Source organism: Thermobia domestica, chromosome 18 (genome assembly GCF_964235325.1).
Source record: "Thermobia domestica chromosome 18, izTheDome1.hap1.1, whole genome shotgun sequence".
NCBI classification, from domain to species: Eukaryota; Metazoa; Arthropoda; class Insecta; order Zygentoma; family Lepismatidae; genus Thermobia; species Thermobia domestica.
The window spans coordinates 51698110-51714456 of NC_137471.1; the positions used below are offsets into that span (position 1 = coordinate 51698110).

Sequence of the window (16347 nt, forward strand, 5' to 3'; positions counted from 1 at the left end):
AATGATTGTCGCATATCTATAACTTCCTTCTTGTAAGAATATAATTTGATAATGATTTTTCACGGTACTTTTAATACTGGTACTATGTGTATAATCGAGAAATGTATATTTGTTTTAAATTTCATAGGAAAAGAATTATAAATACGAAAATTAGAATGAGTAAAACAAAATGTTGCTAAATGGACAAGGAAGTTTTATTTTCGTTTTATTGTTCTTATTTACCGCTCTTTTGACATGAAATTTTCCTCATACATGTCTTTGCCGATTATACACATACTATCATTATAAGAAATACCGGGCGAATTCGTTATCAAATTATATTCCTACTACAACATATTTATAGACATGCGACAATAATTTTGGACATGAGTGTACATTCCAAAAGGCGTCATAACATGTTTATCACTTCAACGGTTACCTAGTTATGTCCTTGGATAAATATGTCCCTATGGTCAATAAAGGATTTTTTTTTTTAAACAAATAAGCATAGGTAATTAGGTATAGGCTATATATGAGAAATTTTCTTAAGTTTTACTTCTCTGAATAGTGTTGGTAATTATAATGTTTATCGATAGTAATATTGGCGTTTCCTACATTCTTCATAAATCCATGAGTAGTTGATGAAAATTATACAGAACTAGAGGCTGATTTTCAAACTATTATACAGCAGTTTATATTTAATCCAATTTTGGTAATCCACAAAGCCCTAACATCCAACACGCAAAAATAGAAGCATTTTAAACTATTCAGTACAAATATGTCTCTTGGACGTGAAGGAGTTAATAGTAATAAGGTAAGAATATAAAACTGTTGGCCAATGTAAGGATTTATTGGACGTGGAAAAATCGGTACATAAACTTAAATTGAACATGTATTTCAGCGCTTTCAAGAATTGCGCTTTTAAAGGATGACAATTTTTACAAAATTCAAATTTCTCGTCTTATATTTATTAAATATTAACTTCCCTCGCGAAAAACAGGCATTGTAATAGTTTCTTTATATATGTTAAATATCTAATATCATAATACTTATTAAGAGTAGTAATGTTAAACCCGCATGAATTGAAAGTGCTTGATCTATGTTTAATGTGAAATTTGATTCTGGTGTTTCTGTTGCAGGTATGCAGGCAATGATTTCTGCTCGGGGGAACACGGTGGGACTCACTTAGATGCACCTTACCATTTTGCAAGAGCTGGCTGGAAAGTTGCTGATATCCCCCTCTCTCATCTCATTGCACCAGGTAAGAGGCTAAAACGGAAGTCCCCTACTTTTTATATTTTTGATAGTTAAAGAAGTACTGCTCACAGATACAGAAAATCCGTGATGCAAACAATACCTTGAAAATTATTGAGAGAATTGTATTCTGACTTGGAGGTAACGACGTGAAGGGGTTATTAACAATTTTTCTATGGTGTACTCAGTGAGTTTTGTATTGATGTGGTCATTTCCTCTAGTACGGTTCTTCCTCCAGTTTGCCATAGTCCATTCTGAGTGGTGAAATAAATAAATTTTTTTCTTTTATCTATAGTGGCGGCAATTGATGGTTCAGTTTGATTCGTTTAGTGTAGTACCAGTGTTCATAGTAGATTAATGTAAAAGTTCATTGCAATTAGACAGAAGGAACTTTTCGCGACGAAATGCTAAAAGTCAAGGGAAATAGTTAAGTTCACTTATAAACCGATTTTTCCTTCTATTATAAAAAGTCTCAGTTTCCTTCTAAATCTTCTTTTTTGAAATATTGGAAAGTTTGACCTTCCCGGTTGACTCCGTTCTCCTGACACTATGGAGACAGAAGACAACATTGAGGCAGTAAGCAGATTATAGTGGTCAAAATCCAAACGCCTACTTTGGAACTACATTACTTCCTATCTTTGATTTTTGTTGTGGTACTTGTTCTGAACCTACTAGGCGAGTAGAAGCTTGTCCTATCTCCCAATAATCTCTGACATGTGCCATTGGATTCGGGAATATACGAAGTACATCAGTACGTTTAGCCCAGAGGTTTCCAGACATGGATTAGACTCTGCCATGCGTGCCGAATACTTGGGTGCTCCGGGGCTCCAGCACCCATACAAATATTCTTGTGAGTGCGGCGCAACCACAAGATTTTTATTTTAATAGAAACAAAATAAAATAAATATTTCTCACTTCCCATTATCAAAAAATAATTTTAAAAAACTAAAGATTGAGATGGAAGTTAAAATTTCTAACCTCTAAAACAATTGTTTGTTTCAAATGTGTTTGTGCAAAGGCAACCAAGCAACACACTTAAGTCACCTTGTATTTTAACAAGATCCTTGCACAGTTCTTTCTGCAATACCGTTAAAATTATTTGCTTTTACGAAGATTTTTTCATTTTAATTTGTATGAATGTGGTATTTTCGTTTAGTAACGTGCTCATAATATAATATAATTGCCTCTTGCAGTCATTGTGCTTCATGTAAGTTGTTTGAAGTATACACTTAATGTTACGATGAAATATGCTGAGAATATTCATTACAGTAGCTTATTCTTAACCGTGGACCAGGGTTTGAACCAGTTTCTCTTGCGTTTAAGTCAGCCGTGTTGCCGGCTGAGTTAGGGCAGCCCCAACTTATCCTTGTAGTACCGGTATATTTTACTTTATCACAGCACAGTCCTTTATGACGGTGTTAATAGAAACTAAAAGGAAATCAATCAAAAAATATCGAGACTTCCCTGAAAACATAACATGTCCCGCCATTGATATGCACCCACATAACTTTTGGAAACTCGGCGCCGTTGGATTCTGCGTAGTAGTATTAAGTAAACAAGATGGTCGTAACAATTCATGAATTAAGGCAAAATGTTTCAACAAGTCAAGAGCTTTGGATTTTAACTTGAAATTTTGTGAATTTAGCATAATTAGTATTACGCAACAACAAGAGAAGCAAAAGAAATAATTAGTAGACGACGTTATATAACTAAATGCAATAACAATTCTTAAGAATTTAATAAATTGTTCAAACTTCAACTTCAGTAGTCACAGTCTATTATCGAGATAACAGATACTTATCTTTCCTAAGTTTCCGATTAAATGGTTTACAAGTGTATTAAGTTTCTAGAAGTTTTCAGGTTTATCGAGATTAAATATTTTATTTTCATTCAAAGGTGAAGGCCCAATCTATGACACGAGATGTAATAATTCCTGGTCATGAATGACCAGTGTTCTGAAAGATGGCTAATGATTCGATTTTCAAATCGATAGTCTACTAAATCTAATGAACCAAGCTTGGTTCGTATTTAGTTCCGAACAATATTGCACAATACTACAACGCAATGAGCAGAAGCGTCGACAGCAATACGTCTTCCACTCTTAATAATCAAGAGATTAGAGTCTACATCTTGTATAGTTATCACCTTTCTCATCTTATAAACCTTGAGGGACGCTTTAGCTTCGTAGCCCCACAAAAGTCACTCATCTTAACTGGTGGAAATGCCGGCATTCTTGACGTCCGTCTTCCTTATTCAATACTGCTTCAGAGAGTCGATAGCCAGAGGAGTGGCTTATGCACCTCTCACTTCTTAACTGGTAGAGTACGTTTGTTTTGGGGCGCGGTGGCTCAGTGGTAGAGCGTTCATCTCCGGTGCTTGGGGTCCCTGGTTCGATCCCAGCTCGCGCCGTGTGGACTTTGTGGTGGACAAACACCGTGCTCGTGGGTTTTCTCGGGGTTCTCCCGTTTCCTCCCACTTTCTTCATTCCACCATTTCACTCATTTCTCATTATCACCGTCTCCTCTAGCCTAACCGGCATAACCGTGGGACGTAAAACTCAAATATTTCATTTTTTCATACGTTTGTTTTATCTTGGCAACCTTTCCGCCTAAAGGATGGATCTGTCTGCAACGCGTTCTTGCCAAGCCGCAGTCAAGTTGCGGGTTACAATATGTAGGAAACACAACAAAACGCCACGCTACTCACAAGTCCCTGTAACACACTTGTTCGCGTGTGGCAACTAAGCACTTCAAATACCCGCCAAATAGCAATGACCTCATTTGATGGGCTGGCTGACAACTAACGTCACCTACACGACAAAGCCAATAAGACGGCAATTGGATTAAAACGTTCACGTGAGTGCTAGCAGAAAATACTTTAAAAACCAACCAAGTGTACTGGCGGGAAGCGTGCCAAGATAAAACAAACGTACTCTAGAGGTGCCGGCGTTCTCTGCGCCTACGCCTCCTCACACGTCTTACTGTTAGCAGAGGCGCAAATGGTATTGAGAAAACGTAATCAAATTAATCCAATGAATCTACCTAAAAGCTGTATAACAAGTTGTCTGGGACACCCTGTGTAGCTATATGCATTTATTTATTTCTCTATATATTATATTTAATATATATTTCTTTCATTTTGACAGAGTTTCAATATGGAAAGCATGTTTCTGAGAAAATTAAGCACTCTCAACAATGAATGTTAAAAAAAAAAAAGTGCATGGATTATTCTCTTACTTGTATTTATTTACTCGTAACCCTCGTAACTTGTCTTCGAACAAATTTTAGATATTCTCTAAATATGTCTTGAGTATGAATTATGAATATTACCAATCAGTAAAAACACCTTATCCTATCATTGTTGATACGCCTTGTCAATGAACAAAGTTGAATATTCATTTCTTGAATTTGAATTATGAATATTGTCAAACAGTAAAAATACTGTTCTTTCATTATTGATCCAACTTGTCTTTGGACAAAGTTTTAAAATTCATCTCTTGAATGTGAATTATGAATATTGTCAATTAGTAAAAACACTAATTACTCTTTCATTATTGATTCAACTTGTCATTCAACAAAGTTTGAACATTCATCTCTTGAATTTCAATTATGAAGATAATCAATCAGTAAAAATATTGGTTATCCTTTCTTTATTGAATCGTCTTAGGATTTAAGATTTAGATTTCTGGGCTTTCGGCATCTATGGCCATTTAGCTCGTCACGTTCGAGGGACGACGTTCCTCGGCGATCACAGTGTCCGGAGAAAGGGAAGAAAGGATTGGGGAAGAAAGGAAGCGGCCTGGGACCTATAAGTTAGGTATCATCCCGGGATTTGCCTGGTGTGGATGAGGAAAACCCAGGAAAACCTCATTCAGGGTGGCTGGCCTGAAAAAGCATTTTACACTTTTTCGACCGAGTTCCTTCACCGGGAATCGAACCAGGAACCGCTCGCACCGAAGTTTATTGAATCATCTTGTCTTTAAACAAAGTTTGAATATTAATCTTCTCAATTTGAAATTTGAATATTGTCAGCCAGTAAAAAAAAAAAAAAAAACTGTTCATCCTTTCATAAATGATTCAATTTGTCTTTGGACAAAGTTTGAATAGTCATCTCTTGAACTTGACTTCAATTATTTTGAAAATTGACGCTTCCTACGAAATATTGGACATATAAAGACCAAATACTGCCATCTGTTGGTGATATCTGACACTTTTCACTTACCTTCAATGATGCCAAATGTTTTTAGGCCCAATTTCTTCATTTTATGCCACGAAAAACCCCTTTGTAGTGCATGTTATAAAAGAATTGTTATTACCGTGAAGCATTGTTTACGATCATTATTAATTTTTTAGTACTTATTCAATATCCTGAATAAATTAACAACTTCCTTAACTTGAAAATGCTACGTAATTTCAGTGTGTGCTTATATATTTTATTTTTCTAAGAACATTTTACAAGACGGGAAACAGTTAATTCGAACTTCTTAAAAGGGAATATTATTTATTTTACCTTCTTTCAGGAATCCTAGTAAATGTATCCTCTGAAACTGAAAACAACCGTGATTTCCAGCTTCAAGTGGGGCATTTGGAAGCATGGGAAGAGGAGAATGGCCCAATTCCTGAGGGTTCCGTTGTTCTCATAGACTTTGGATGGTCCCAGTATTATTGGAATAGAACCAGATACTTCGGATCGTATTCTCTTCAAGAGAACGCACATTTTCCTGGTAAGTGAAAGAAAGTTGTATTTCCACAAGCAATTCTCTAATCTGTGAAGAAACTGTACTTCTGAAGAGAAAGTTATGACTCATGGTCCATAACTGTTTTCCTAAATCCTTTCGGCTTACCCCAAAAATTCTTCAGTACATTTTTGTATTATTATTTTTAATAATTAACTAGCTGAACCTGCGCTCTCTATACAGCTCATCATTCACGTATGAGTATGAATCTCCTTGTCATTCCTCACAGCATCTGTACATGTCCCTTTACAGACACAAGTGAAGGACGTCTTGATAAAAATCGCCAAAGGGTAGCATAAAGGGGTGATTTTTTTTTTCAATATCTCGTTCCATTTGCAAGATTTGAGCCTACGTGTGGTTGGAGTTTCTAATTCACGTGTGATCAGTGTTTTCTTTCTTCTTGCATGCAGTATGTAATAAGCAAATACATTACATATACAATTAATTATAATGTCAGTTATATATGGTGTTCATTGGGCAAAACACTCAAAAAATAAAGATTCATCTTAGAATGGAGAAATGGTGATCCTTCGTTTTTCATTATCATTTGGCCATGAAACAAACGCTTAAGAGATATACAACCCCGGTATACAACTATGTTATGTTGGAATGTATTCATAGGATATGGCGCTTTTTTAAAATTTCAACACTTCCAGTGTACTCCTAAAAAATATAATAAAGAAATAACAGCCAAGTTTCCTAAATATTCGATTAGAACTGGACATTCTACACAAAATCTGGAATGGACTAGCGAAAACGGCACGTTTCTAGCACTTGTGGTTGTTTGAGATCTCATCGTCGAAAAAATTGGAGACAAACATATAAATTTTCTTTGGATTTAAACAGTGATACGTGCAATTATTCAGGTATTTGATAGGACTGTGCTGTAGAGGGAACTATGTAAAATGATTATATAGTAACGAAGTACGATTAGGGCTATTAGGTGCACTTTTTGTTTCGTTCTTTTTTTTTTAAGAACAAAACCAAACTCCGAAATTACTGGAGTTTTCAAATGTTGCTTCTAGTTGGGTCCCAAAAAAGATAATTATCTTAAATATTATCTTAAATTATCTTAAAATTCAATAAAGATAATTATCCAGTACTTTTACCTCTCCCTTTTATCTCCTTGATTCCTTTAATTTGCCCCAATCTCCTTTTTTCCGTTTCCTGTTCTTTCGTTGCTACATTTTGAAATCGTGTTTAAAATTCCCCGATTGCCGTAAATTTGATATGATTGTGTCTTGTGAGAGAATTTTGACATCATGTAGTTTGTACTTTCTCTGGATCCAAACGACACAGGTTCAATTTCGAACGCGCATCAACTTCTTCAGCCAGCCAAGGTTCTAGATTTGTGGACAACACTGTTTTAATCTACTTTTTGTGCAGATGGAATAAAAATGACATATATTTAATTCATATGAATATATCAAGAATGAAATTTATTTAATTTATAAAGAATATAAGAAAGACAAAATTTCTAACTTGTTTTGGTTTTAGCCAGATTTTTTTCCCATCTTTAACAGGATTGTCCCTTTTTCAGCAAGTTGTCCGATGTCCCGAGAAAAGTGCAAACGGTATGCAAAATGTCCCGTTTTTGCTCGTAGTTACAGAGTATAGTCTACTACAAATTTCTTGTATGGACTTGCTCAGTTTTATTTTAAAAGAAAGATCAAGCCTTCTACAAGAAATTCAGTCGTAAGAAAACGACATTCAAGGGACAATTGATCCTGGTTCCTGTTAAAGATAATGTAAGAATTAAAATTGGAATAAAGTTGAATAGATAAATAAACATCTGATTGTTTTGAACAACTAAATACGTTTTCCTCACTCATATGACTATCAACATACCAATGACTATGCCTAAATGGATTGCTAAATTATGTCAATTTGCCAAGCGTTCCATTTTATTTTTAATTATTATTTCCTAAACCTGGTCACTCTAGTCTGTGGTGCCAATTAATCAAATCTACATACATAACTCGCTAAAATCAGAACAAGTTAGGATTACTGGATTAGAAATTTTCCTTTCCTATCTTCTTTGTACACCAAATTACTTTAATTACTTTGATGTAGCCACAGGCGTTAAATTTATTTCTTAGTTTATTATCGTTTTATTTGCAAACTTGGGACAAAGCAGGCTACAGGTTTTAGTCAACCGAGTCAAGAAGGATTATTTCTTGGATATGTCACAAATTCTGGAAGTTGATTTAAGATTTTTGGACGAAATACAGCCGAGATATTTCACTGTTTACAACTTCAATTATTATGAGTACAACTACAATGAGAGTAACTGAGGACCGAAAGAATAAAGCGACTCTTCAAAATAAAGGCTAGCCTATAATGTGTTGATATTGTACTTTTAGGTATATTAAGTTACGTATACTGCTAAGTGATTTTTCTTGTGTGGTTTAAGTGATTGTAAAAATCTCGGTAAGCCACTTTAGTATGAAATACTTTAACGTGGAACGAATAGGGTAACGAGTAGGGATACAATATACAAAATTGTAGGAGTGAAGCTAATGAAGACTGCACAAAAGAAAAATCTGAAAATGAATCTAGTTCTTCTCTATCAAGATTGAATAAGTACGATGCTAAGCATAATGCAAAGATAATAGGCTAAGATTGCTGACAGCAATCAGTCTAATCTCTGATTTAAAGTCTCTGAGCATTTACGTAGACTCTAAGGTCACAGATTGGAAATAGTAATCAGAGTTTAAGGTCAGAAATTCCTAATGAAGCCTCCATCAGTAACCAAGTCATGGGTAGGCTACAAAATCAAATTGTAAGTGCAAAAGAGAGTTTTGGGAAATAGCTAACGTGAAAGGGGAATTTAGTTGTGTGTTATTACGGGTATAAACGAACTTGATGAGGGGCTATTCATCGCTGAATCCGAAATACAGTCGGTAAAAATCTCGGAACTCTGTGGAGATGATCGAGGTTCGATCACAGTTTGTCAAAGTGGCAGAGACTTCGTAGGCTGTTAAAGTCTTCTGCCACAGACAGCGCAGACGAATGTGAAATAAACTGTGAGGCCATTAATAAAGACGAGGCGCTGAATAGAAATAATTCATTACCATCTATGACGGCTGGAAATTCCAGTACCACGACCAATGCTACCTTTAATACTTCAAAGACATACAGAAGATCGTTTCAGATTGATAGTAATGAATTAGATCGGTAGGCAGAAACATGCGTGAACACGTTGGAGAAATTATTTCGAGTGTTTTCTATATTGATGATGCACCTTAAGAAGTAACTAAATTACTATTCCACATTTAATTCACAGGTGTGTCCCGTGAAAGTGCCCAGTGGTTAGTTGGTAAGAACATCGTTGGTATTGGAGTGGATGCCCCATCGGTGGACTACGGCCAAAGCAAAGACTTTGCTTCACACATCATTCTACAAGGGAAGAACATCTATGTACTGGAAAATGTTAACTTACACGGCGTGGATCTACCTCCGACAGGCTTTACGTTGATCGTTATGCCTATGAAGATCAGAGAAGGCACTGGAGCTCCAGCACGTATAATAGCAACGGACATGATTTCAAATCGGGGAGTTACGATTGGTACAAAATTCTACTCTGTAATTTGTCTGTCTCTATTAATAATTCTGAAATCACTTTATCAAAGGGTGTAAGAGTTTTAAAATATTTTAAATAGAAGAATTCTCTTACATTGTAATAGTACGTCTTCACACAACTTCAGGTTTCCAAATTAACAAAAAGAAACTACTATCACCCGACACTCATTCCTCGTTTTAGTGGACTAAAAGAAATAATAGCGATTCATTTTTGCTGATTGTCCATAATTACTAATATTCACAATTACATTACGAAAAAAGAAATAATATAGTACTCGTAAAAAAAAATCAAGCACACTTTCTAATATGAGAATGTAAAATACATGGTACACTGTAAATAGATACTTTAATACAGTAATTTCTACGTTTTTAATTTAAAATCAGATTTACCATGGATAGTGAAGAAATGTTCTTGATTTTCCGGGATTTATTCTGAGTCATCGGAGATTTTGTTCATTGCTTCTGATATCCGTCAAATTGAGGTCCGTAAGACCAAGGGAGGAGTATGTTTTAAATCAAAAGAATTTGAAAAAGTCAGAAAGTTTAATTCTTTTTTTTTTTTTTTTTTTTTAATTTCGACTCAAAACAACGATTTGTTACTTTCCAGCAATAACACCGAAGTACAAGGGCTAGATACACATGAAACTGGTAAAAGGACGGAAAATGCAGTCAGACTTCAATATTTTCCATCGTATCAGGTAATGTCTTTGTTGAAGAATTTTTGCAGCTGTATGAGTGGAATTGATGCTAGATGGGTTTTGTCAAGATACCATATATCTTGGGTCTTCCATTGTACACAATGCAAAACAGCTGTTATTTTATAAATCGATATTGATGATTAGACTTCTTTTCAAGAATTTCGGAAATATAGACAATAGACAAATGCTGCTCAGAGAAAGGCACTAATCTACTGTTTTCCGTTGAGTTTTCGTTTAACTGATCCTTATACAAGTCACTTATTACAGACGGTCCTGTAACAATATTTCACAGTTAAGGGCTCTGACATTTTAAAATTAGCTGAGAAAACAATGACAGGAGAAAAATTGAACTGTAAATTGATGTCTAAAAAATGTAACTGTTAAAGAGGCATCTCTTGAAATTCTCAGGTGAAATTCTTTGGTGAAACCACTATTCACAATTGGACAATTTATAGAAATAAAAATTTTCGTTGATGTTCAGAATAGTGGTAATCACTTGTGATACAGATTTGGAAATCTGTTTATTCTTAAGTTAGTTACATTTCATGTTCCAATAACAATACAAAGTTAAAAAAAATTCTTTCTTAAATTTGAGAAACAATTTCTGATCTGTGCACCGAGAAAATCTTTTCTAAATTCTCATTGATACGCAAAGCAACAGTATGGGTTTGAGTTTCACTTTATACAAATCCTTCAATTTTTAAGTCTGATTTCTAAGTAAAGGTTCTCGGTACACAGATCAGAAAGGGTTTCTCAAATTTAAGAAAGTATTTTTTTTTTAACAGTATACATTTCTACTTATATATATAAAATCATATATCTTCATTAATAGGTTACATGCATGTGTGTGTTGGATAGTTTACAACTGCCCAGCAAAGCGAGAATTATCAGAGAAGCAATAAGATTTTTGCAGGTGTAAAACTTATTGCAATTGCAAAAATACTGGAGCAAAGATATCACAGAATTCTCAAGAAAGCTGAGCGCTAAATAGATCTGGAATCTTTCGGTTATATAGTCAGTAGCATTGAGAAAGTTGTGCCTCATTCACACTGCGTTATTTCACTACCTCAATGCAACTTCTAATTATATAGCGGATATTCTAAAAATGGTGCCCACAGACCACAGAGCACTACTTTACACACCAAAATAAAGCGACAATGTTACGTGATGATTTGCCATCCGAGTCCTCCTTCAGCCGCTATGGGGAATCAAAATTTCACAATGTGACAACGTCGCAGATTAACTTGGAGACCATTAGCATCACCCTACAAATACGTCAAGCAGTTAAATCGATTGCTACATTAATAAATGATGCCAGTATCAATCTATATCAACTTTAGCTGCTATCTGGAAAGAATCGATGCAACTATTTGATAGATTAGTAGATCTACTCAATAATTCTTTATTTGCGGCGTTGCCACATTGTGCAGTTCGTGTCTCCAGACAAGGACCCGCAATATGTATACTTTTCTTGCCTTATTATGACTTATAGAATAGTGTTCTGTGGTCCGTGATCGCCATTTTTAGAAGACCTATATATGACGCATATTACACATTAATAAACCATGGTTGCTGTTGCTGGGTACTGACCAGAATATGCCATGAGAAGTAGTGTTATGGGAGTATGAAATTAATGTCAGGTGCTAATTTAAGGGTGTTGAGTACCTTTTCCATTTTCATCTCTTAACCTATTGATTTATATTTAAAAATATTTTTGTTTCTTTTGAATTAGATTCGAATTTTAATAGATTACATTTTACTGATTTCTTCTTGGAGTATAGGTAAAAAAATGTTCCTTGTTTTTCCAAATGAATTTTCATTATATATAAATTTAATATTACATAAAATTTGATTGTTGAATATTAAAATTATATGTTATAGCTAATATTTAACTTTCACAAAATAACATACATTTCAACAGATTTGACGAAGAAAGTACTAAAATTCGAGTTCGTTTTAAAAGAAATGATTCATCTAATAAAACAATGGAGCAAAAGACAGAAATGGCTCAGATGAATCCTGTTAAATTTCTGTGTGTTTCTAATCTTTATACAAAGATCTGATGGAAAACGACGTTGTCAAGAATACTCTTCTAGCTACCAATAGGAAGTACTGTTAATTTACTGTAAATGGTTGAAATTAGATCTTTTCGCTACCACAACTTATGAACCCTTTCCGCTCTCTCTTTCATAGTCAGAAACCCACATAAATTTAAATCAGAGCATTACGTTTCAGTAACACATTTCTTTACTTGCCAATTACGGATCTAAATGTGTACAAATGTAATAAAATTATGAATTTATTACTAATAAAAATTTTAAAGCCAAATTATTTGTTTATTATTATTTGTTCATTTGCGTATTAGGTAATGTGTAAAACACTTCAGATACAAAATGTTTGTACCTTGTGAGCTTAACAGGTATAAGCGCAACAGAGAAATTAGCATTAAGTATCGTCTCACATATTTACAAAATCAATATGTAAATGGCACTTTTATGCATAACGATTTGTCGTGCGTCATAAATCTCCACGGTTTCAAACTCAATGAGAGTATATTGCTTCTTTTATGCATATCGCAGCTGAAGGTTTGCAACCGCGATTTATAAAACCTGCCGTCGTGTTTTAGAAATCGTACTCGTTAAAAACTGCGTAAACATGAACTATATGAGAAGTAACTTTTCTGTTATACAAATGCGACGTGTCGTTGCCAACTATTTACGGTATTGCCAACGTTTAGTTAATTTTGCTCAGGAAATAAAATGGCATTTGCCATTTCTTACAACATTTTCCGCTCAAACTCGTCTGTACAAACTCCCAACCATTATTACTTTCCTAGTTAATAATTTTATAACTGTGCATTAACCTAAGAAATAGACAAATAACGTGTACGCATATTTCTAATGTCTTATACCTATATGTCAGGGCGTCCAGGTGGGGCAATTAGATCTAAGTTTATTATGCCCCCGAAAGAAACGTAAAATTAGCTAGATACTTATGTTGGTGGAGAGTCTTGCCCTTCCCTGTCCCCAAGCAGCACCTGAAATGACACTTTTATGTGCATATTACAGATTTGCTCAATAGCTACCTTGCTGCAAGTCAGTTTTGCATAGTAATGAGACTGTGGCGATCACAGATTATTTCAAGTAGTCATCTGGAGAATTCCCCAACTGTAGCTACGATTTTTTTCTTAGGGCATATATATCTCATCATGCTCAACATACATTACCACTGTAATATTTCCCATTGTACAAGCTTTGCTCTTAACAGACTTAAATCTAATTTAAACTACTCGCTGAGCAAAATAATATGTTTATTGTAAAAATAAATGAATAAATAAAAATAACATTCAACAGTTTTGCCAACTATCCACTTTGGATTCATCAGACACTTTGATAGTAGACGCCTGAGTTACGATATCTCTCGCAAAATATTTACTTGTGTGGTGAATTGTTGTGTTATTTTGACCTCGTGAAATATTTCTAATACTGCAGTTTATTGCATTATGTCGTCCATAAAGGTAACCTAATCATATTCATACTACAGTGAAACCTCTACCAACGGACACCTCTATAAAGCGGACACCTCCCGTAACGGACATATTTTGTAATCCCCAAACACTGTAATAGGAAAAAACATATTGATAAACCTCTCTAAAGCGGACACTCTCTAGTACGGACACGGACAGTCTTTCCTGTCTTTTATAGGTATTATTTACTTCCGTATTACGGACACTTTCTCTAGAAACAAGTTGGAAAGTGCAGTAAAAATTCATTTTTAGTAATTCATACATGTGTCATCAAGGAAGCATTGTTACATTTTGCCTCCTCAACTGGCTTCTCAGCAACCCAGACGAAGTCTCTGTTTAACAACACTCTCATGTCCTTTGCTTGCATCCACTCCCACCCAAACTGTTTTAGACAGAAAAGTGTTTGACAGTTACCCACAATTTGGGATGACACGTTATGGTACTGTTCCGCTAGAATCTGTAAGCAAGCAGAAGACAAGTTTGGTATTTTTGGCTCGCGGGTACACATATTGTCTGAAAAAAGACACTACTGGACTGCAATTAACTCACAAATTAAAACAACATACCGAAAATGTAGTAAGTAGTAGCAAGTGTAAAGAGCAGAGAACTCGTATCTTATTTCCATGTTGTGCCTCAAACATAGAGTATTGGGTGGCGGAGGATCATTCAGGCATTTTTGTAATATTCGTAAATACATGATTCATGCAAAAATATTTGTTTTCTAATTGTGTATTACCTTGTTTACTAATTTACGTCATAAAATATTGAAACCTCTCTAAGGCGGACACCTCTCTATAGCGGACAATTTTTGATTCCCCATGGCTGTCCGCTTTAGAGAGGTTTCACTCTATAATTATAATATAGGCTAAGAAGAGTAGTTTTAAATTACACGAAGTTTTGGTAATTCGTTTCTGTTTACGTGATGTATATAGTTGAAAGTTACCACACAACCTACGTTGCCAAATATGGGGTAGTGCATAGGTTCCAAATATCGGATATAAGATATTAAGGAACAGTATTGCTGATGTCATTCTTCGATTATTACAGATGATAGAAATCGCTCGAAGGAAGAAATGGTATCCTGAGGCTATGCTCCAGGCTATTGCTGCCGTCAAGGGAAAGAAAATGGGGTTTCTCAAGGCAATCAAAATCTTCAATGTCCCTCGATCTACATTAAAAAATTATGTGAACAATAAATGCACAGAGATGAAAGATATAATATCAACCAGATTGGGAAGAAAGAGTGCGTTAGGTGATAAACTTGAAGAACTTATATAATACTGTAAAGTTATGGATGACCAGTTTTATGATCTCACAGCTCATGACATCAGATAGCTATCACTCCAATTAGTGATCAGAAACAATATTGAACATCCGTTTGCTCTTGGAAAAGGCCTTCCTGGTAAAAAGTGGCTTCGCAATTTTCGCAAAAGACATCCGGAAATTCCACTATGGACACCACAATCTAGGTCATTAGCCAGAGCTAGAGGGTTTACAATGGACAAAGTGAAAGCCTTTTATGATGTCCTAGAACCTGAACTCAATAAAGTCGGCATGAATCCAGCTAAAGTGTTCAATGTAGATGAAACGGGTATCACCGTGGTGCAGTAGCGACGCGATAAAGTAGTTTCTGTGAAAGCGAAAAGGCAGGTCGGAACTCTTTCATCACAAGAAAGAGGCTCATTGATGACAACTGATTCATGTATGGGTGCATCCAGGCTTTTTGTACCATTACTGATTGTATTTCCCAGGAGGAATTTGAAAGCTGAACTTTTGGAGGTTGCCTTCCAGGAACTATTACTAGATGACACCCATCTGGGTGGATCCAGGTTTACATTTTCACTGACTGGTTCCAACACTTTATAAACTATGTTAAACCCACTCAAGAAGCCCCAGTTGTTCTGATTTTAGATGGACACTATTATCATACCCGATACGTTTATGTGATTCTGTTGGGACGAACGCATGGAGGTATTTCCGCCCCACACATCGCATAGGCTTCAACCAATGGATGTTTCATTCATGATAGTATTTAAGACCTACTACTCACAAGAGGTTGATATGTGGATGACAAATCATCCATATAGAGCTCTTTCAGCTTACCAAGTAGGAGGATTGATGGGGAAAGCATATGCAAAAGCTGCTTCTTCGCAAATAGCTATGAGTGGCTTTAAAAAATATTGTATCATCCCTTTTGACAAAAATTACTTTTCTGAAGTAGATTTTATTCCATTTGAAAGTGGCAGAGGGGATGAAGAGGTATCTGCACGAAGAAGTGTCTGAGCAGAAGAAGATAATCACAACTCTTCTGTAGTCGTTGCATCATTCAGACTGTCCTGCTCAAGAAGCTTCAACTTCACAAGTTTCTGCATCATCTAGGATAACTCTCTCTCCTTTCGACATTCGACCACCTGTACGGTCCTCCAACCTTACCTGTACGGTCCTCTAAACGTGGTAGGGGGCGTCTTGTTGGAAGTGCTACAGTCATAACTGCTTCCCCGTACAAGAAAGGTCTGGAAAAAGCTAGAGGCCAGAAAAAGAATACGAAAGACAGTGCGAGAAACAAACAAGGA

The 16347-nt window shown here is 35.4% G+C and overlaps 1 protein-coding gene across 2 annotated transcripts in view; it reads left to right on the forward strand.

Annotated features, from left to right (window-relative positions):
• The window catches only part of LOC145676006 (isatin hydrolase-like), a 73424-nt gene extending 60829 nt beyond the window's left edge, over nucleotides 1–12595 (forward strand). Inside the window, exons 2-5 of one of the 2 annotated variants that reach the window (XM_081746843.1) lie at nucleotides 1119–1240; nucleotides 5753–5956; nucleotides 9255–9536; nucleotides 10158–12595. In XM_081746843.1, coding sequence (XP_081602969.1) covers nucleotides 1119–1240; nucleotides 5753–5956; nucleotides 9255–9536; nucleotides 10158–10183 — 634 coding nt within the window. In that variant the 3' untranslated portion in view covers nucleotides 10184–12595. Of the gene's footprint in view, nucleotides 1–1118; nucleotides 1241–5752; nucleotides 5957–9254; nucleotides 9699–10157 lie in introns of those variants that run through there. The other variant, XM_081746842.1, reaches the window with a different exon arrangement.
• The last annotated feature ends 3752 nt before the right edge of the window (nucleotides 12596–16347 follow it).